The sequence below is a fragment of the Odocoileus virginianus genome, chromosome 4 (genome assembly GCF_023699985.2).
Source record: "Odocoileus virginianus isolate 20LAN1187 ecotype Illinois chromosome 4, Ovbor_1.2, whole genome shotgun sequence".
Taxonomy (NCBI): Eukaryota; Metazoa; Chordata; class Mammalia; order Artiodactyla; family Cervidae; genus Odocoileus; species Odocoileus virginianus.
This window is the reverse complement of record NC_069677.1, coordinates 33,470,504-33,492,613: the sequence shown is the minus strand read 5'-3', so window position 1 is coordinate 33,492,613 and position 22,110 is coordinate 33,470,504. Positions and strand designations below refer to the sequence as shown.

Below are 22,110 nucleotides of genomic sequence, written 5' to 3'. Positions count from 1 at the left end.
CTCCATGGTGTAATAGCTTATAAACTTAATACTAAACTTTTTGCATCAGGATTTTACTCTTGGATGTTTAGCTGAAGGGTAGTCTTTCAGAATTTACCCAATATAGATTTGGGGTGGTTCATATGAGAAATCTGTATGCAGGTCAGGAAACAACAGTTAGACCTGGACATGGAACAACAGACTGGTTTCAAATTGGGAAAGGAGTATGTCAAGGCTTATGGTCACCCTGCTTATCTAACTTATGCGCAGAGTACATCATGAGAAATGCTGGGTTGTATGAAGCACAAGCTGGAATCAAGATTGCCAGGAGAAATATCAATAACCTCAGATATGCAGATGACACCACCCATACGGAAGAAAATGAAGAACAACTAAAGAGCCTCTTGAAAGTGAAAGAGGAGACTGAAGAAGTTGGCTTAAAACTCAGCATTCAGAAAACTAAGATCATGGCTTCTGGTCCTATCACTTCATGACAAATAGATGGGGAAACAGTGAGAGACTTTACTTTTTTGGACTCCAAAATCACTGCAGATGGTGACTGCAACCATGAAATTAAAAGATGCTTGCTCCTTATAAGAAAAGTTATGACCAACTTAGATGGCATATTAAAAGGCAGAGACATTACTTTGCCAACAAATGTCCATCTAGTCAAAGCTATGGTTTTTCCAGTGGTCATGTATAGATGTGAGAGTTGGACTACAAAGAAAGCTGAGCACTGAAGAATTGATGCTTTTGATCTGTGGTGTTGGAGGAGAATCTTGAGAGTCCTTGGACTGCAAGGAGATCCAACCAGTCCATCCTAAAAGTAATCAGTCCTGAATATTCATTGAAAGGACTGATGCTGAAGCTGAAACTCCAATACTTTGGCCACCTGATGTGAAGAACTGACTTATTTGAAAAGACCCTGATGCTGGGAAAGATTGAAGGTGGGAGGAGAAGGGGACGACAGAAGATAAGATGGTTGGATGACATCACCAACTCGATGGGCATGAGTTTGAGTAAACTCAGGGAGTTGATGATGGACATGGAGGCCTGGCATGCTGCAGTCCATTAAAGTCCATGGGGTCACAAAGAGTTGGACACAACTGAGCAACTGAACTGAATATGATACATATTTTCTAACTGAATTTTAAGTGAACATAAACATTCTCTACCAGTGTTTTTTTCTGAGCTGCTTCCTTTCCCACCATATATTAACATTTTTTTTTCCTAATAACACCCTTAAGGACCAAGTATGAGAAGAATCATTTCGAAAACAAAAAGCACAGTTTCTGGGTGTCTTGAATTACCAACCCAGACCTTGAATAGTCTTTCTGTGTTATGATTTTAGGAAACATAGGGATACAAATTTTAAAATAAAGCACCTCCAGTTGGTAGAAACCTGTTGATACTTTTTGAAGACTAAAGCTATTTAAAAAGTAAGCCAATAAGTACCTTTGAAAAAAGTGAAAAATAGAGTGCTTAGTGGCCTCATGTAGATAAAAGCTTCTTCTATCTGTTCCCAGAAATCCAAGAGCTGTAGTCAAAAGACAGCAATTTAAGATCATTCACATTGGCTGAAAGGATAAAAAATTGCAGTGTATCTATCAAGCTAAGGGGCTCCTCCTGGCAGGCAGGTCTCAGAGCAGAGCAGCGACTATGTATTGACACATTAATTCCTGACATTCTCAAGACCTCTTAGACTCATGCAAACCACATATAGTAGGGCTTGTTCAAAGGGTTTGAATGCCTGAAAACAGGACAGCAGCTGGTTGAATGTGAACGGTAGTTTCCAAGTTCTAAGCACAGTTGTTCTGCTCTTTGTCCCCCAGTAGCAAGAGAAAACGGAGAAGGCAATGGCACCTCACTCCAGTACTCTTGCCTGGAAAATCCCATGGACGGAGGAGCCTGGTGGGCTGCAGTCCATGGCGTTGCTAAGAGTTGGACACGACTAAGTGACTTCACTTTCACTTTTCACTTTCACACATTGGAGAAGGAAATGGCAACCCACTCCAGTGTTCTTGCCTGGAGGATCCCAGGGACGGGGGAGCCTGGTGGGCTGCTGTCTATGGGGTCACACAGAGTCAGACACAACTGAAGTGACTTAGCAGCAGCAGCAAGAGAAAAGAAATTTTGAAAGTATTGCTTAGAGCAGACCATAAATTAGAGATTGTGTTTTTTTCCTCAGAGCAATGGACATGGAAGCAATTTTCCACTATTCAAAACCACAGTGCCCAGAAACATCAGTGTGAGCCAGGGCAATGTGGAGAGCAAGCCACAGAGATGTCTTAGGTCCTGGAGTCAGAGCAGCCTCCAGTGGAATCTAAGGATCCAGGCAGAATCATTCAGATTTAATACACATCTGGTGCTTGTAGTCATATTGGTGACAAAACAAGGATAAATAAGCCCATCAGATCTCTGAAACTGCTAACATCTTACCAGCTTTTGGGGACTTGAAGTTGTAATGTTTGAAAAGAGTAGGTTTTGGAATTTGACAGGTCAGTTGTGATGCTCCAGCTACTTGCAATTTAATAGCTGTGAGAACTTGGGGAAATGACTTAATCCCTGAGCCATAGATGCTTGCTAAATTGCTTCAGTGATGTCCAACTCTGCAACCCCATGGACTGGAGCCCACCAGACTCCTTTGCCCGTGGGATTCTCCAGGCCAGAATATTGGAGTGGGTTGCCATACCCTCCTCCAAGGGATCTTCCTGACCCAGGGATTGAACCCACATCTTATGTCTCCTACATTGGCAGGCAGGTTCTTTACCGCTAGTATCACCTGGATACCTCATCTGTAAAATGGGAATAGTAATAGCACTTGACACTAGGATTGTTTGATTAAATGATACCATGTATGTTGTGTTAACCTTATATTAAATCCTTGCTTATTTTAAGGGCTCCATAAATCATCTATTAGCATATGATTTTGGATACCATAACATGGATGTGTTATATATTCAAATCTGAGAGTTAAAGATAAAAAGAGACTCATAGATTTCTCTGTCTAGATAGAGAAAGTTGCTTACCAATATGGAAATTTGCAACTACAAAGAGAGAGAACTCAAAAAAATAAATGTCAACTCTTCAGCTAAAACTGACAGTTTTATAATTAACAAGTGAGATTAGGGGAAGGCTGACTGAGCCTAAGAAGACCATACAGACCCTTCTGCGTCCTGACTGCAGTGATGCTCACAACTACATTAAAGCTGAATTTCAGTGGCTTTCCTTACATGATCAGAGTTTTTATCCTCTGATTTATTTTATAGTTTGTGGTGTCCTTCCTGTATGTGCATTTCTAGTGTAGGCCATGTGCATTACTCTGAAGGTGGACAGGATGTAAATTCTGTGCAAGTTAATGGATACTTTAAATACTTTACAATAAATGGAACGATGACCTGGAAACAAAGGCTACTCTAGAATCTAGAAGGAATCAACATCAAAAATGACCAGGAAAGGAGTCATGGAAGAAACAGGAATGATTTACATATCTCTAAATAGTTTTATGATGCTAGTGGAAATTGAAACTCACATAATAATTTGAACACATAGTACTATCTAGAGTATCTACCTGTTCAAGTGAGCCATAGAGTATACTTCATTATTTCAGTTCATTTAAATTGTCTTCTCTTTGCCAAGTTTTGTACTGAATTATATCATTCTAATATTGGAAAACCTTCCTTTAAATGCAGGAACTTGGGTGGGCCCAAGAAGCTATTCAGTTAGTGTGCGTTACACATAAGTACCCAAAGGAAGGCCAGCCCACTCAGGAAACTGCCAGGTGGTCATACATATGCAAGTGATATAAAGCACGCTTACACAAACCTGCAGGATTTCATCAAATAATTTTCCTTCAAATGGTTATGACTGCATTTTGCAATTTATAGCTCATAAATTTGGCATCCTAGAAGTATACCTTTTACATGTCATTTAGAGATCAAAGTACTCAGGCCTCGGAGTTAAGTTTTAGTTATATACCTCCAGGTTGATGATCTACTCTCCCTAAATTCAGTGTACACTTACCTGTTTCAGAGTTGGTTTGGCCTAACTGTATTTTTCCCCCCTGAAAATAAAGCACAGATAATAATTTCCCCTTACTTTATAACGTCTTTAAATTAGTAAAGCATGAACAAATAATTGTGATTTATTTTATACAGTTATCATACAAAATTACAATTAAATAAGGAATTCTTACTGCCTTTCCAGACACTGTAGCAATTTCCAGGTTCCATTTCACAAAACCAGATGGGAAAAAAAAAATCTCATTATACTGAAAAAATTAAGCCAGGGAAGAGAGTCTTCTGTATTACTCTTTTTATAGTGTTATCTTTGGCCCTGCTCTCAAGTTGAGACCATTAAAGCTTTCAACAACAGAAATTTATTTCACAAATATAGGCTTTATTTGTACAAACTAGGTTCATACTGAAAAATTTATGTCAAATGTTTTCAGCCTATAAGGAATATCCTTAAACTTAAATATAAAAATTCCTCTGGGCACTCCTAGTTCACTGGTGCAGCATCTAAAGTGATGCTGCACAGAGGTGCATAATGAATGCCTTTTGATGATGCACTGACATTTCTAAGAAATGCCTTTGCCTCAAATCAATCCACTCCAACCAGCAAATGATTTGACATTCAAAGCTTCAGGAAACACTATATGAATATATTTTTCCCCATTGTGCAATAAAGATTCAATCATGGAGCTGTCATAGGAAATTGAGATTCTGCCTTATGTTTTCAAATTAATCTGCCAGCCTCATTTATTTATCTTACTTGTAAAATAACTTTTACAAGTAGAAAAGCCTTTAGATGTATTTGTAATTCTAATAAGATCTATATGGTCTTTTATACTGTTACAGTTAAAATACTATCAGTATTATCATAGTGAGTGGATCAAGTCAACCATCTAAGCAAACATGGTTTTCTACAAAAAAAAACACATGCCTAACCCATGTTCATGATTAATTATCACTAATTCCTGAAATCGTTAAACTGAACTCTTGAGCATTATGGAAATGCTATTGTTTTGTTTTTTTTCTAAATTGACTATAAAGAAACTCAACTCTGTAATAGCATAATGAAGAATTGGCAGTTGCAGGTCAAATTAATGATAACTTTTGTGTACATATTAGCCCCACTTCTCTCATATTTATCTGAAGCACAGTTAATGACTAACAGATGCTTCCCATTCTCAAAAGTGCTTGAGTGCACTGCTCCACCTCATTATCTCCAGGTTCTTGCGATTGAAACCTAAGCCCTCTGGTCATAATTTAATTAAGTCTGTATTTTAAAATTGTATGCTCCAAATATTTAATTTCTTAAACTTTATAGATGTGGAGTGATGCTGTGTTAGTGGATCACTTACACCATATTAGACCTTGTTCTAAACACCTTTAATAATTTATATCACTTGTAGTAATGCTGCAAATACAGTGCTCTTATTATATATCTGTTTTACAAATATGGAGTTTAAGCATAAAGATATTAAGTGATCAGTTTAAATTCCATAGCAGAGCTAGGATTTGAACCAAGTAGTCTGACTATAGTGTTAATTTAGAGATTGAAAAGGTCAGAGCATTCATGTAGTAAATTCCCTCATTGCAATTGCTGAGCAAGGAAGTAACAGCGCCATAATTTTCTTTCTAAGTGGCATCTGTAATATATAACTTATTAAAATGAAACTTTCATTTAGTGTGTATTTATTTTCTAAAGTATCTTCCAGCTGTTGTGCTGCTAGATTTGAAAGACTGTATTTTATATATTGAAATTTTAGCCTATTTCTATATTCATTTTTTATACCTATATAACTTACTTAGTTTCAGCCAGTAAAAATGTGTGAAAGATAGCATTCAGAAGTATCAATTTATTTTAAACTACTCATATGCTTAGTAAGAATACAAATTTATTTTTATTGATCTAAGCTTGTCATAGTGGAGAAAAATATCTCTTAGTTCATCTTATGTTTGTTTTATTCCCCTTACAAAAGAATAAGTATGTATAAAAGATAAATGTTTGAGTATACTGAATTTTAAAAACAATTTAACCTGCGCTGTGGGCCTGGGTAGGAAGGGATTCCACCTAAACAAATAAGGTATTTGAAAATTGTGCTTTTCATAAAATTAAGGTTTTTAACAAAATAAAAAGTAGTATAATAAAGAATTTAAGGATGCTACAAATACTTCTATTTCAAGAAAGGTAACAACTTTCTGTGCCTTGATGTAAATACATCTCTTTTAGGGAAAAATTTATGTGGTAGATTATAAAATCTGCCCCATGTATTTTTTTAATTACTCATATATGGTAGCTGTAAACTAATTTGACAGTATAAATTAAAATGAATCAAGTACATCAGTTATAGAAAATGTATGAAGTTTGACCTAATTATGCAATCATACCTAAGATATACTAATTTTGCTGAAGATTTCTTTTTACAATATAAAATGTACATTGTATTTGGGAATTTGAAAGTTCTGATAAAAAAAAAAAGTGATATTTCTTTTGCTTGATCTCATGGGTAATAGGTTTTTAAAGAAAGTGACATTATTTGTGGGACAAATGAAATGATTCATCCTTACTTAAAACTGAATATATTATTAATTTTATTCAGTTTAATTTTTGAGAAGTGCATTTTAAATAGGGTAAGTGAAACAAAACTGTCAGGGCTGAGATTTATGTTTTTGTAAAAAGGTATAATATTTTCCTGTGTGTGTGTGTGTGTTATTCACTCAGCTGTGTCCAGCTCTTTGTGACCCACGGACTGTAACCTACCAGGCTCCTCCGTCCATGGAATTCTCCAGGCAAGAATACTGGAGCGGGTTGCCATTTCCTTCTCCAGGGGATCTTAACTGACCCAGGGATCAAACCTGGGTCTCCTGCTTGGCAGACTGACTCTACCATCTGAGCCACTAAGGAAGCCCCATCTTTTCTTTAACATATATTTTAGACAAATGAATTTCTAATGATCTATAATATAAATTTATCAAATAAGTTTTTTAATGCTTTATTATATGTGTTGAAAGTGAAAATCGCTCAGTTGTGTCTGACTCTTTGAGACCCCATGGACTGTATAGTCCATGGAATTCTCCAGGCTAGAATACTGTAGTGGGTGGCCATTCCTTTCTCCAGGGGATCTTCCCAACCCAGGGATAGAACCCAGGTCTCCCGCATTGCAGGCAGATTCTTAACCAGATGAGGGACCAGGGAAGCCCATTATATGTGTTATCACATACTTATTTCTTTGAAAATGTTCCTAAAATTTTGGGTTTTGTTAGATCAAGTGGCTCATGCAGATACTGCTCTCCTGGAAGATAGAATTTAGTGTAAATTTATACATGTGTAATGAGTTCAGAAGTGGTAGTAAGGATGTTAGGGAGACATCCATCATGGTGAGGAGTTAATATCTGTATCTGCATAACATTCTAATTGATGGCTCTGTCTGATGTTTGAAAAGCGTTAAATTGCTGATGTACAGGTGATGGAATGCCTATTGTCAGGCTAGAAATGAAAACTCTTCCTCATCACTGCAGTTGGTTTGTAAATGATTTGTAGAGAAATGACTTTGAATGTTTGTATTAGAGGTCAGAATTAGAGATCTCACATTTCTGTAGTAAGTTCTGTGTGCCAAAATCTTCCTTGAGCATAAACCACAGTCTACAATTCAGTATTTTTAAAGAAAACTATTAGAGACACTCTGATTAATTAAAATTAGAGGAAAAAAAATCTAGAAAACTATATTGAAACAGTGTCTAAATAAATCAATAATGCATAAACTGCACTATTAAAGAAGTAAGTAATCATACGTCAAGATAAGTCAAATAAGAAAAAAAAATTTGATTACTGCTAGAAATTGTAGTATTTTGCAGCATACATTAAAAAATGGATTGTGGGGTTTTTAACACCACAGCTTATTAATCACTAACATTAATCTCATAGTTTTATAAAACCACAAATCACCTGAAATGTGTCCCCCAAATATCATTTTTCTCAGCCAAAAGAATGATTCAGCATTGGACATCAGCTTCCTCCTGTGTAATATGAAAGAGGTTAGAATCATAGATTTTAAAGATACTTTATTTCTACTGCCTTCAGGTTTTTCCTGTTCTCTAGTAATGTCTCATGCTGTTTTTTTTTTTTTTTTAACCAACTATAACCATCTCCTAACCTGTCAATAATTATCACTAACTCCATAATCATTCCATTTCTCTGCTTGTCTTGATGTGACCAAAGACAGAATTAAAATACTGCATTTTTTTTTTTAATCATAAAACCAGGTCAAGCAGTAAAAGGGGAGAGGGAAGGAGGCAGAACAGAAGAGGGAGGGGAAGAAGATCCCTCCTGAGGCTGTTCTAATACACAGTACCAATTAAGCACCTGCGTAACAGTTAGTATGTCATGTGACACTTAATAAAAGACCTCAGTCTACATAGAGACTAACTGTAAAACAAGTATCATGTGTTAACCGTACATGCGTGAGCATATGCAGCCTCTTCCCTTTTCCACAATGTCGTGAAGAATTATGTATTCTGTATTATCTAACTCATTATATTTCTTTCAATAATCCTTGATAGTCCTCCCTCTTCTAATATAAGAAATGGCCCTTCAAACCCATACAGCCTATATGACACAAAGTTGGTGTTTAGGTTCACTATTTCAGTTAATTCTATTGACGGTACTATGAGGTTTATGTTACCACCATGCCGGTTTTCACAAATGAAGACCCTGAATTGCAGAGAAGGTAAGCCTTTTGCCCACGATTACCCTTTCTTGTCTTTTTCTCCAACTCGGGCTCTGGTGCTCCGTCCTCTGTCATAGCACACCAGTCTGGATTTATCAAGTGGTCCATGTACCATGCACTCGTATTTATCTGTGTGTTTACGTATTTCACCCCTGCCTAGCTGCTCTCCTCTCACACCCCTTGTCTGCCCTAGTTTAACTTCTCCCTTCTCTCCAGTAGCAGTCCTCTTTTCTCTCCAGTTAGAAATAACTTGAAGAGAGAGTCATTTCCCACATTTCCTGCTAGAATCCATCACCACTGAGTCTCCCTTGCATTTTGTATTTGTTATGTGACTGACTTTTTTGTTCAAATGCCTGTTGCTCTTTTTGAATCATTCCCTACTTGAGGAATAGGGACCCATTCATCTTTGTTTTCACTGCCTATCCCAGTACCTGACATATATTAGACACTAATCTTTATTGAGTCAGCTCTGGACAAGAAGAAATCCTAGATGATATGGTAGCAGATGAGAAATCTAATCAGAGTTAAAATTTTTATATTGTAAAGTTAATATTTAATGCCACTTGAACTGTCTTAAACATTCAGGACGTTTTAATGTATGTGGACATCTGCCAGCCAGGATTGAAATTGTATATACTCATAATTCTGTACATAATGCCACTCTCTCATGAAGCCTTCGTATCTTTTTCGTTAGAGTTCACTTGTTCACAACTGGCCGTAAGGCATTTATGAAATCAGTTGTCAGCTGTCTTCTGTTTTGCACCCACCACAGTGGGGCACATAGAAAAATCATAAAACATAGTGAGAGACCTAAGAATCCAGCTGGGATGACAAATCTAACACACAGAAAATTTAAGTATAAATACTCTTAATCTGCAACCACAATACACCAGTGTGTTCCTGAATACAGACTGAAGACCACTTGTAGTTAATTAGCCCAGTTATCCTAATACCACTCTGCAGGATACAGCACACTGTCATCCAGAACTGGGTAGGGGAGAAGAGCCTCCATCTGCCACTCTGTAGCAAGGTTATGAAACTAAACCCTCCTATCCTGGCAAAAGGCTTCCTTGTTTGGATAGGTGCCATCCCAGACTTTATTTAAAGTTCAGTGAGCCAGGCCAATTCATGTCACTAATCCCAGGGAACATGTTAGCTTTCTATGGTAGTGTTAAGGTTTTCCAATCATTTTGATAACTCATGAGTAGGCAAAACACCATATTTTGCTTCTTGAATTTCTGTAGAGGTGCTTCTTCATTTTGCTGTTCTCATTCTTACCCTAAACTTAGGTTTTTAAAGTGAGCTCTGGTAATGTAACTGATCCCAGGGTCTTCCCCCCACTGCCACCTCATCTTAACTTAAAAAGTCACATCATTATTTCTTCTGTTCTCAGTTTTTCTTAAAAGTGACCTTGAAAAAAAAGTTTACACTTTTTCTCCATTACATACATTATCTTTAATGCAGTTGTGCATTTGAGTTTTATTCTCCTGAGCTTCAGAGGAATAGTATGTGTGTATTATGTTTTCTCTTTTTTTTTAATTGCATCATTTATTGACTGAATTGTTTTGGACAGGTTACTCCAATCTTGATTTGTCCATTGTTAAAATTGAGACAATAGTAGAATCCACCTAAGGTTTTTTTTTTTTTTTTAAGTGGATTGACTTTATTATTATTTTTTTTTTTCGTTTTCATCAAGTGCCTTCTATTTTTATTTGCTGTCTTTTCTCCTATAGTAAACATCAACAGCACAGTATAAGATTAAATTATTATTGAATGGTTTTCTTTAGGGAGGCTTCCCCAGTGGCTCAGCAGTAAAGAATCTGACTGCCAATTCAGGAAGTGTAAGAGATGTGGGTTTGATTCCTGGGTTGGGAAGATTCCCTGGAGGAGGAAATGACAACCCACTCCCATATTTTTGCCTGGGAAATCCCAGGGACAGAGAAGCCTGGAGGGCTACAGTCCACAGGGTCCCGAAGAGTTGAACATGACTGAGCATGCATGCATGCACATATGCATACTACTAGAATGATGTATTTCCCCTACTCATAATCATTACAATTTTCTAAACAGCTAATTTGGGTTTGGAAGACTGCCCCAGAGGTAGGCATGACAACCCACTCCAGTTTTCTTGCCTGGAGAATCCCATGGACAGAGGAGCCTGGCAGGCTGTGGTCCATAAGGATTGCAGAGAGTCGGACGTGACTGAAACGACTTAGAACGTGATCTAGATTACTGTTTTGTTTTCATCTTGGAGGTTGTCTTTGTTGATTCATTTTCAGAAAATATACTTCTCTTATTTTCACAGGTAAAAAAATGGCCTATCAGAAGGTCGGTGCTGATCAAAGAGCTCCAGGACATTCACAGTACTTAGACAATGATGATCTCCAAGCCACTGCACTTGACTTAGAGTGGGACATGGAAAAGGAACTGGAGGAGCCTGGTTTTGACCAGTTCCAGCTAAATAGTGCTGAGCATCAGAACCTGGAAAATTCAGAGACTGCAGACCTCAATCTTGATCCCATTCAACCAGCAACTTCACCCAAAGGAAGGTTTCAGAGACTTCAAGAAGAATCTGACTATGTGACCCATTATACAAGATCTGCACCAAAGAGCAACTCCTGCAACTTTTGCCGCCTTTTAAAGATATTTTGCACGGCAATCATTTTATTTATTTCTGGAATCTTGATAGGCTATTACTCACGTAAAAATTGCCCTTCAAATGCTACATCTTCAGGAACACTTGATCTTCAGTTATACCAGGAGATTCTCAAGACAATCCAAGCAGAAGATATTAAGAAGTCTTTCAGGTATGTGTGCAAAAAATGGATGTTGGTGGGATGCATCTCCTGGGAAAGTTGTCTTACAGGGAATATTCTACTGGTGATGTTTCCGTGGTTTAAAGTTAGTCTGGCAAGCTGAGAGACATAACTTACCACAACCCCTTCACAGAGGGGGATGCATGGTTTCAGATTTATGATACTATAATACAAATTTATGATGCTGCTTTAATAATCAATGATAAGAACCATAACCACTGTAGAGACTAAAAGACTTGAGCCACTATATTTTCTCCCTCTTCGGAAATCCCAGGTAGGGCAAATTGTGATGCAAGATTGCTGGATGTACATGTAATAAAAGCTAGGGCATTAGCCATATGATTGAAATTTTTAATGACATCAGAATAAAATAAATGTGCTTTATGGACTGAAATAACTGTCAGGAGGTAGGCAAGCACTGGTAGTATTTGGTCCCCTGCATCACTGAGCTTCCCAATGAGTATTTTTATTGAAACACATTGGGTTGCATATATCAGGCAGTTGTTAAAGGTCATTTCTCTTTTAAGGTAATTTTCTGCCTATGACCTCTTTAGCCAGAATGTGTTATTTATAAGTTAAATTATAAAATATTTTTATCAGGCTTTAATTCTGAGTTCTTGGGAAAAGCTCCACTCAAATCATATGACAAATGGGTAAGTTAAATTTGCTTATCCTATCATAAACATATATGTTGAATTGTAAAGGGTTTCCTAGTTGACATATTTAGAGAGGTGAGGAGCTGGAAGGGAAGAGTAATTATTCGCGTTCACTTGTGTCTTCCATACTTGGTAATAAAGACTAATCCTAAGTTAAACATTTTTTTGTATGTAGGTAATCGAGAAAAAAGGATATTAGGTTATAAGGATATTCCTTTTGGGTTACACCAACTTATTACCATCAATATGTTAGCACATGTGCATTTATAGGGATCTTCTAGGGAGCATGCCAACTGCAGATGCATCATTTAATCACATGCACTGATGTTGGTGAAATATTCTCTCTGAACGTCACATCTCAATGACTCATGGTCATTTGTTTTTTATGTCTTTCTATGTCTCTGTCAAATGAAGAAGCTAACAATTTCCATGGTATTTCTCAATATCAATTGTTTATAGTGAATTGAGTGAAAGATACACCTTGTCTTATAATGAGTGAGTGTATCAATTGGGATCCAACCACAGCAGAAAACTCCCTGAATATTTAAAAGAGAGGGCATTTAACTTAGGGAAATAATTTCAACAGAGATGAAAAACTGAGAAGCCAATCTGGGGACACTGAGACAGCCAACAGATGAACAGCAGGATGGAGTCATTACTAAACCTAGGCTGGAGAGACAGAATGAGTTGGGGAAACTCAGTGGAAGTTGGAACTTTCTGCATACACAAATGGGTTGGTGGGGGATGTAACCTCAGCCAGAGGCACCACTGAGGTTAGCATGAATAAAAAGTACCATGGCTTCTCTCTTCCTTCTGCCCTCCTCCCAGTTATCTGTTAATTGGCTGAACCCAGCAGGAAGGCCGTTGATTCAGTTCAGTTCAGCCACTTGGTCGTGTCCAACTCTTTGTAACCCCATTGACTGCAGCACGCCAGGCTTCCCTGTCCATCACCAACTCCCGGAGCTTGCTCAAACTCATGTCCTTCTAGTCGGGGATGCCATCCAACCGTCTCATCCTCTGTCATCCCCAGTTCCTGCCTTCAATCTTTCTCAGCATCAGGGTCTTTTCCACTAAGTCAGTTTTTCTCATCAGGTGGGCAAAGCATTGGAGCCCAAGAAAATAAAGTCTGTCACTATTTCCACTGTTTCCCCTTCTATTTGCCATGAAGTGATAGGACCAGATGTCATTATCTTAGTTTTCTGAATGTTGAGTTTTAAGCCAACTTTTTCACTTTCCTTTTTCACTTTCATCAAGAGGCTCTTTAGTTCCTTTCCACTTTCTAATTATGGCTAATATTGTATCTTATTTTTAATAAAAGGGAATTGTTATTTCCCCTTCTTATAAGTGAAATATAGACAGAAAATTAGAAAAAAATAAAGTATACACCCATAATCTTACCACTTTACTCCCATAATTTTATTCTTTCTATCTTTTCCTATCAAGCAGCAAAATTGCATTATACCATGTATATTTTTTGACATCTGCTTTTGAATTGTTTCCAATTACAATATATTGAGAACCATTTTCAAACCAATAAACACAGAATTAAATAATTACATTAAAATGTTGCTGGTGTTCCCTTATGTAGAGGACCTGAATTTATTGAGCCTGTTCTTTATAAATGTACATTTAGGTTGTACCTACATCTTCATACATAAGTGTGTGTATTTAATTATCACCTTCTGAAAAATTCCTGGAAGCAGATTGCAGATTCAGAGTTTAAATTTGTTTGGTTGTTTGCACTGTGTACCAAATTGCCTTGCAGGACTGCCAGCCTTCTAGGTCCTTGGTATTTTTCATTTTGATAGGCCAAAAATAGTGTTCACAAACTTTTATATCTTAATTGACCACTTGTAGTTCTTTTTGCATTCATTTCGATAGGCCAAAAATAGTGTTCACAAACTTTTATATCTTAATTGACCACTTGTAGTTCTTTTTGCATGTATGAACTACTTTTATAATTTAAAAGTTTATATTTAGTGAATGTTGTAGTAGTGAAATAGTCTATTACTTCATATATGGTGTCCCATCTTTCTGAATTTCATTTAGTTGATGTATTTTATTTGTTAACAAATAAAAATGAAATGAGCAATAAGAAAAATCCCTAGATTTTTAAAATATCTGCATTATGTGGACAGAGGCAGTATTTTTCGTTATTCTCTGGCTTATTACAAGTAATTAGCCAGGAGTTAAGTTATACTGTGAAATGATCTTTACAAACATTAAATAAAACACCATACTTTCTTAGCTGATGATTAACTCTTTAGAAGTTTAGGACATGTATAAATTATCTTCAGTTATTTCTCCTCTGATCCCACAGCTCGTGCCTAGCTCGCTTTTGCTCGCGTGTGCGTTCTCTCTCTCTATATATATATATATCTCTCTCTGTGTGTGTGTATGTATATGTGTGTGTATGTGTGTGTGTGTGTATACGAATTTACTCTTATACTTTTAAGATGCCAGGTTTGATGATGATGCTATCAGCAACTATTCTCTGCTTCTCGAGCTGTACTTTTCAGACATCTTCCTGCTCTTCCTGTGTCTTGAGTTATATTTTAACCTGTCGTGTGTGTGTGTGTGTGTGTGTGTGTGTGTGTCCCTATCCAATTTTAACATTAGAGGGAATGAAAGCAGGAAGGTTGGGAAATATGAAGAAGGCAGTAAAGCAAATGGCATTTGAACTGGAGAAAAACATGTAAATGTATTTAAGCAGTGCACATAATTCAATTTATGCAAATGACAACAGAATGAATTTAACAGTAATAGAGTGATGGTTCCTAAAGAAAGTAATTAACTATTCTATCATTGATCTCTCCAGATAGCAAAAACATATTGTCTCAAATTTAATCACAAAAGAAATGCAAAGGATAAGATTTAGTTAATTATCCATAATACTTTATTACTCTGGACTTTAGATAAAGCAACTGCTTCACTGAGTTTCTCAGTGTTACATAGAGTGACATTAATTCTCTTAACTGACTGGTTCAACTCACAGATGAAACCTCATGCCTTTCACAATCCTTAGGCCTTTGGCAGGAGCAAGAGCAGCACCCACCAAGAGGATGAATGAGGATTATTGACAGAGGGTCTTTGAAGCAAAGGCCACCTTCTTAATCCTAGGCAACTTTTGTGGGTGTTCATGTGCCTCAGTGAAAGCCTGAGTACTAACCACTGGACTTCCAGGGAATCCCTATAATCCCCTTTTTTGATCTCCCACCAGTTGAGTTCTTTCTCTCTTTCCCTGCAACAATCAGTACTTTATTTTCTCTCTTTCTGTTGACATAAACCACCTTCTATCTTGCAGGAGAGAAAGAACTATGAGTCTGGCCCAGTCCTTGGGTGATAGTACATGGTCGCTCAGTAAATCTTTATTGCAGGAGACAATGTACCCAAAATATAGACCTTCTTATAAAGGTTTCACTTCTATGTGTATGATCATTTTTTAAAAGAAAAGAACATATACTTTTGGCTCTTTATGTATATTACTGAAATTCAAAATTATGCATATATATGTAGATATATACATATATATATATATAAAACCTTTGACTTTTTAATGTATGTACATTCTGTAGCATATGCTAAAAAGTTGATTTTAAGGGTAGCAGATTTTCTTTTCTCTAATGAAAACATGTGCTGTGTGTCTGCTGTATTCCAAGCAGGTCTGCCAATCACTCGACAGTTTTTAATGATATTCTGTTTAATCTAGAGAGCATTTCCTTTCTATAAAGAAGAAATTTAAGTAAAAATTGCACAGAAAGATATTTCTCTGATCACAGGTTTGATGGAGGTGCAAAGTAGATTCCCTTACAGATCTTTTCATGTCCTACCAGTGTCAGGAATGGGTTGTCTCAGGCTAGGGCCAGTTCATCTGGAAGTCATGCTTTCTTCCTTTTTAATGGTAAAGTAGAATCAAAGGATTTTTCTTCTACCTTCTCTCCTTCTCTCAATCCCATCCTTTATCTCTTATCCTCTTCCTGCTCCCTACACACTCCACACTCAATTGTTTTATATTCAAAGTTACATACTACAATTAGGTTACTTACTTTCCTAGTAAGCAAATTTTCCTTTTCACTAAGTCTGTCTCTGATGTGAAACACCAGGAATGAATTAGATTGTTAATGATCAAGGTAAAGGAACTCTTAGTTTTTCAAATTTGATTTTTTTTTTAATGGGAGGAATGTATTTTACATAAAGATAGGACTCTTTTTCAGTGATGGTCAGTGAAATATTTTTGCCAGATAAATCAAGATCATCTGTGCTTACTGGCTGCCTATCATGAAAATTGCTCAACCTTAAGGCTTATCACATTTTTTCTTGTATCTTTCCTACATTGGCTATAATAGGCTTTTTCATCCATTCACTTCTTGATCTTATTCATTCCAAAAAAAGGAACAAGATCAGTCAGTTATAGTACAAGGGAAAAATAAACCTTTTCCTCTGAGGATAAAGTATGTCAGTTTCCTGTGGATTCACTTGACTCCCTGACACTCTTGCAATAGAAAAGTCGGTAATGATCACATTCAATGGAGTGAAGTATAGTTAAACATGGAAAGGTTGGGAACTTATTACATATTTCTCTCTTTCATGTCCCCTTTTAATGTCAATAAAATCAAGATTCAAATAACCTACATGGATGGCCTTTCGAGATTTGCAATTTGAAAATCTCCATCCTGGCTTTAGAAATTAAGCAATATATTTGACAATTGCAGCTAAAAACATTAAACCCATAATCTCATCAGGGTAATTTATAGGAGAAATTTAAAGTAGGTAATTTAAAAGAGGTAATTTTGTAAACTGGTTCCAAATTGGGAAAGGAGTACATCAAGGCTGTATATTGTCACCCTGCTTATTTAACTTATATGCAGAGTACATAATGCAAAATGCCGGGCTGCATGAAGGAAAAGCTGGGATCGAGATTGCCAGGAGAAATATCAATAACCTCAGATATACAGACAATACCACCCTATGACAGAAGAACTAAGAGCTTCTTGATGAAAGTGAAAGAGGAGAGTGAAAAAGTTGGCTTAAAACTCAACATTCAGAAAACTAAGTTCATGACTTCTGGTCCCATCACTTAATGGCAAATAGATGGGGAAACAATGGAGACAGTGACAGACCTAGTTTGGGGGGCTCCAAAATCACTGCAGATGGTGACTGCAGCCATGAAATTAAAGACCCTTGCTCCTTGGAAGAAAAGCTGTGACCAACCAAGACAGCATATTAAAAAGCAGAGACATTACTTTGCCAACAAAGGTCTTTCTAGTCAAAGCTTTGTTTTTTCCAGTAGTCATGTATGGATGTGAGAGTTGGACTATGAAGGAAGCTGAGCACTGAAGAATTAATGTTTTTGAACTGTGGTGTTGGAGAAGACTCTTGAGAGTCCCTTGGACTTCAAGGAGATGGAACCAGTCCATCATAAAGGAGATCAGTCCTGGGTGTTCATTCGAAGGGCTGATGTTGAAGCTGAAACTCCAATACTTTGGCCACCTGATGTGAAGAACTGACTTATTGGAAAAAAACCCTAATGCTGGGGAAGAATGAATGCAGGAAGAGAAGGGGACAACAGAGGATGAGATGGTTGGATGGCATCACCAACTTGATGGACATGAGTTTGAGTAAGCTTGGGTAGTTGGTGATGGACAGGCTGCTGTCTCTTGGGGTTGCAAAGAGTCAGACATGACTGAGTGACTGAACTGAACTGAATTTTGTAAACATTGCATATGTTATTGCAGTCACCTAAATTTTTTTAAATGGATATTTCTAATATTCTTGCCTGGAGAATCTCAGGGACTGGGGAGCCTGGTGGGCTGCCGTCTATGGGGTCGCACAGAGTTGGACATGACTGACACGACTTAGCAGCAGCAGCAACTAGTGGGAGAGAAAGTAAAGTTGGTTGATAATGCAGGTGTTTAAAAATGGATGATGAAAGCTTCCTGTCCACTGCCCCCATCTTGGGAAACTGTAACAAAATGGATAGGTGAATTTTTTCCCAAATGTTAGATGTTTATATAACTAGAGTTTGATGGTTATTTTTATATACCAACTTGGCTAGGCCACAGTGCACAGATGTTTGGTCAAACAGTATTGTAGATATTTCTGTGAAAGTATTTTGTTTTAAATGAGATTAACATTTAAATCAGTAGAATTTGAGTAAAGCAGATTATCTTTAATAATGTGGATGGGTTTCAACCAATCATTTGAAGGCGTTGATAGAAACACACTGACCTCTTTAGAAGAAAAGGGTGTTCTACCATCACACTGCCTACCTTTGGAGTTGAACTGCAACACTTCTCTGAGTCTCCAGCCTACTGGTCTAATAAATTTTGAGCTTGTCAAGCTTCCACAATTGCAGAAGCTGACTTCTTGAAATAGATATCTCCCTCCTTCCCTCCCTCCCAATTTCCCTGTCTCTCTCTCTATATATATATGTGTGTGTGTGTGTATATGTATATATACACACACACACATACATACATACATACACCCTGTCCTCTTTCTCTGAAGAAGCCTAACTAGTAATACATGCAGATTTAGGAAACTTAAATAAACCAATGCAATTTGGCTGGGTATTTTTCACTCTAGAATAATTTAGTCAGTCTTTAGGATTAAACTGAATAATATGGAAAATTGAATTTTTTAAAAGCCCATGATCATCATTATCCTTATTTTACTAATCTGAGATCTTATTTTTAATAATGTAATAATAAATTTATAGGATAGAATTTGAAATTACATTCTAGGTGTCTACCAAGTATTTAAAATATTTTAAAAATGCTTTATCTTCTCAACTTATTAAATTTGGTGGTATCAAAATGTAGTCAACTCCCAAAGCAAAAATGCATCTTCCAAATTTTAGAGTCATTCTTATCTGGAAAAAATGGCATTGAAGTTCCCTTCCCTTTCATTATAACTGGAGCTAATATATTAAATTTTATATGCCTGATTTGGGAAATCAGTTTCTGTCTTCAATAACTGATTGTGTGTTATGGCTGGGTCCTTTACAAATGAAGTGCACTTCTATTGCTTAAAAATTGCTTTCCTGTGCAACATGATGTAGTGATGAATTAAATCCAAATGAGCCTTATATTCATAGTGTCATAATATGTAACTCATCCCCTGTGGAACTTTTTTATTATCTCATACAAGGCAAGCTAATGTCTTCCTCTCATGACTCACATCTCAGAAGGGTGTGTAGCTTTCAGTATTAGAAATAAAGAAAACTATAATTTGAGACCAAATTACCTTTTTATAAACTCTTTAAATCACAGAGAACACGTTATCATGTCCCCAAATATGCAAATCAAATTCTGATAGAACAAGAAACAAAAGAAGTCATTCCAATTCTGTGCAGTACATTTCTATCTGTGAGAGAAAAATGAAACGGAACATTTTTCTTTGAAGAGAAATGTGTGCAGGTGGTTTTTACCTTCAATAAAAATAAAATCAGTGTGGGTGTTTTCTCTCTATTTCTTCACTTAGTTTCATCATATTAATTCTATTCTGTAGGGAACAACTTGTAAGATCAGCTTGTACCAATATTGTAGTTCAAGCTGCTGCATATATTTAAAAGTTCTAATTTATTAGCCTGATAATTTTTGTAATTTGATGAAACATCAGAAATTATCTTATAGCTGCCTTCAATGTGTCTGGGTGGCAGAATTTAACTGGTTATCTCAGAACACTCTTGCTATTCACATGAGCAAAGCACAAGGGGAGAAAAATGTTTGTTTCAGCCCAGAGGGGCAGCCAAGATATTAACAAACTGTATCAGATTTTCATAGGCTGCTACTTCTTGTGACCTCCTGTGGGTTTTTCTCTTGGCCAAACCCTTACAGATTTTTTTCTGCATCTTGCTCTTGTGAGCCATAGCTGGGTGTGAGTCACTTGCTGCTGGCACGCCACATAATAGAGATCTGAGCCTTCCTTCTGCCATTCTTATTTAGAGAAACTAAATTCCCATTCAATCTGTTTGTCCTGGTTCAAATTTTAAAATTATGTTTCAAAGACTTTATACACAAAGGTAAGCATATGATCTATTTATATAGAAAAGTGCTAATGAGTTAGAAGCACTGTCGAAGCTATATACTGTTTTAGGGAAAGAGGACACCTTTCCTTTCTAGTTTAAGGGTTTGTATTGTTCTTAATCAAATTTATATTTCATTAAAAAATTGCACCTGATGGTCTACCATCAAAATCTTATTCAAGTTGCCTTTTAACATCACTGCATTTCTTTATGCATGTATTTATTTAATAACTATTTCTTATGGGCCTACTGTGTGCTGGGTTAGTGCCAAAATGATGAACAAGATGTACGTGATACCTGCATTTATGGTGTTTATGTACCCACTGGCCAGAGGGAACCAATGGGAACATAGTTTTCAGTCAACTAAGCATAGTGACACAAAATGATGCATTGTAGTCAATAGAAAGGGAGGGAGGGAGAGATTGACTACTTTGCAGAGGTGTCTGGGGTTAATCTTGAATGAAGTGGTCCATTCAGTTTCAAGTGAACACTTGCTGTGTTCCTGGAGGGTGGGCCAGGCCAGTTCCTCTGGACCTTTACCCTGGGATGCCCATGGGACTATAGATTGCTTAGCAGATTTTTGGTGGATCCTGTCTGTCCTCCTTGCTTCCATGGAACTCTTTTCCCTGCTGATTTATTTGCTCTTTACCACTATCTTTGCAAATAAACAACAAAAAATACAAAACTAACCCACTTGTAAAGAATGTGTTCAGTAGGAAGCAGCAAATGGGAGGAGATGGTGACTTCTGATGACCCTTAAATTTCTATTTATTTGCAATATCCAATGCAGAATTTAATTCTTCTAAATAAGAAACACTGCTCCATTGCCGTGTCTCCTTAAAATTACTGAAGAAAGGGTCATTTACTTAAAGTTCTGCTTTTCTTCCCCAAATAGCCTCATTTCTAAGGACTGTTTCATTACTCATGGCTGTTTCTGTTTAGTTTTTTTTTCCACCAACTCCACATTACACAATAAGTAAAATCTTTCTTACAGCTGTCTTATTCTGAAATGATCATTCTAAGAATGATTTGTTAACCCTGGATTCTTTAGCTCTTAGTTCTTGTTTAATCAGTTATAATCTTTTGAAAGAGTTGCAGTTTGCTGATTATGTATAATTGTGGTTTGACACCCAGTGGTCTGTGTTAGCTGTTTAAGGCTGCAGATAATATCAGTGAGAGCGCTGCTTTACAGACAAGAAAATTAAAATATATTGAAATGAATTTTCTTAACATCTGTATATGTTGCAACTGAGTCCTTCATATGAATAGGAACAGGGTATCAGAAGGTTTCCTATTCTAGTCTTTTTGGTGAAAAATGTGACCCTTTTGGCAGGAAATTTCCAGAGGAAATTGGTACCAGAGGATTTGAAAAATAAGGTGTGGGTTCTCAAAATTGAGAAAGTAGCAGCTTTGGAGTAACCATAAATATAGAGAAGATAGATTGCTGCTAGCGATGTTCATGCTAGAAATAAAAATCTTTTCCTCTGCTGGGAATAGGAGCAAATGTAATGAGAGATAGTATTGGTATTAAGTATTGCTACAATAACGGTTGAGCAAATTCCAGGAGATGGTGAAGGACAGGGAGGCCTGGCTTGCTGCAGTACATGGGGTTGCAAAGAGTCGGACATGACTTGGCAACTGAACAACAACAACATCATTAAGCAGAAAAAAGAAATTTGGCCACTGGGAGAGATGCCACTTGAAAAATAATTGGCTGACTGGTTGGAGGAGAAGCTGTGAAAATGACACAGAATGACCAAAAAAAAAAAAAAAAAAAAGGAGGAGGGGGAACTAGAAAACAATTTGAAGTAAGAGAAACAAGATGACAATCACTAACAAAACAAATTAAGTTTTCTTTCTGCCAGCTGAATTAAGAGAAGGTTTCTAAATTAGAAACCT

At 36.8% G+C, this 22,110-nt stretch overlaps 1 protein-coding gene across 3 annotated transcripts in view; it reads left to right on the top strand.

Annotated features, from left to right (window-relative positions):
* Positions 1-22,110, top strand: part of NAALADL2 (N-acetylated alpha-linked acidic dipeptidase like 2) — a 1,503,552-nt gene that overhangs the window by 692,058 nt on the left and 789,384 nt on the right. For all 3 annotated transcript variants that reach the window (XM_070466387.1, XM_070466388.1, XM_070466386.1), the window contains one exon: positions 11,019-11,520. In XM_070466387.1, coding sequence (XP_070322488.1) covers positions 11,027-11,520 — 494 coding nt within the window. In that variant the 5' untranslated portion in view covers positions 11,019-11,026. The remainder of the gene's footprint in view (positions 1-11,018; positions 11,521-22,110) is intronic.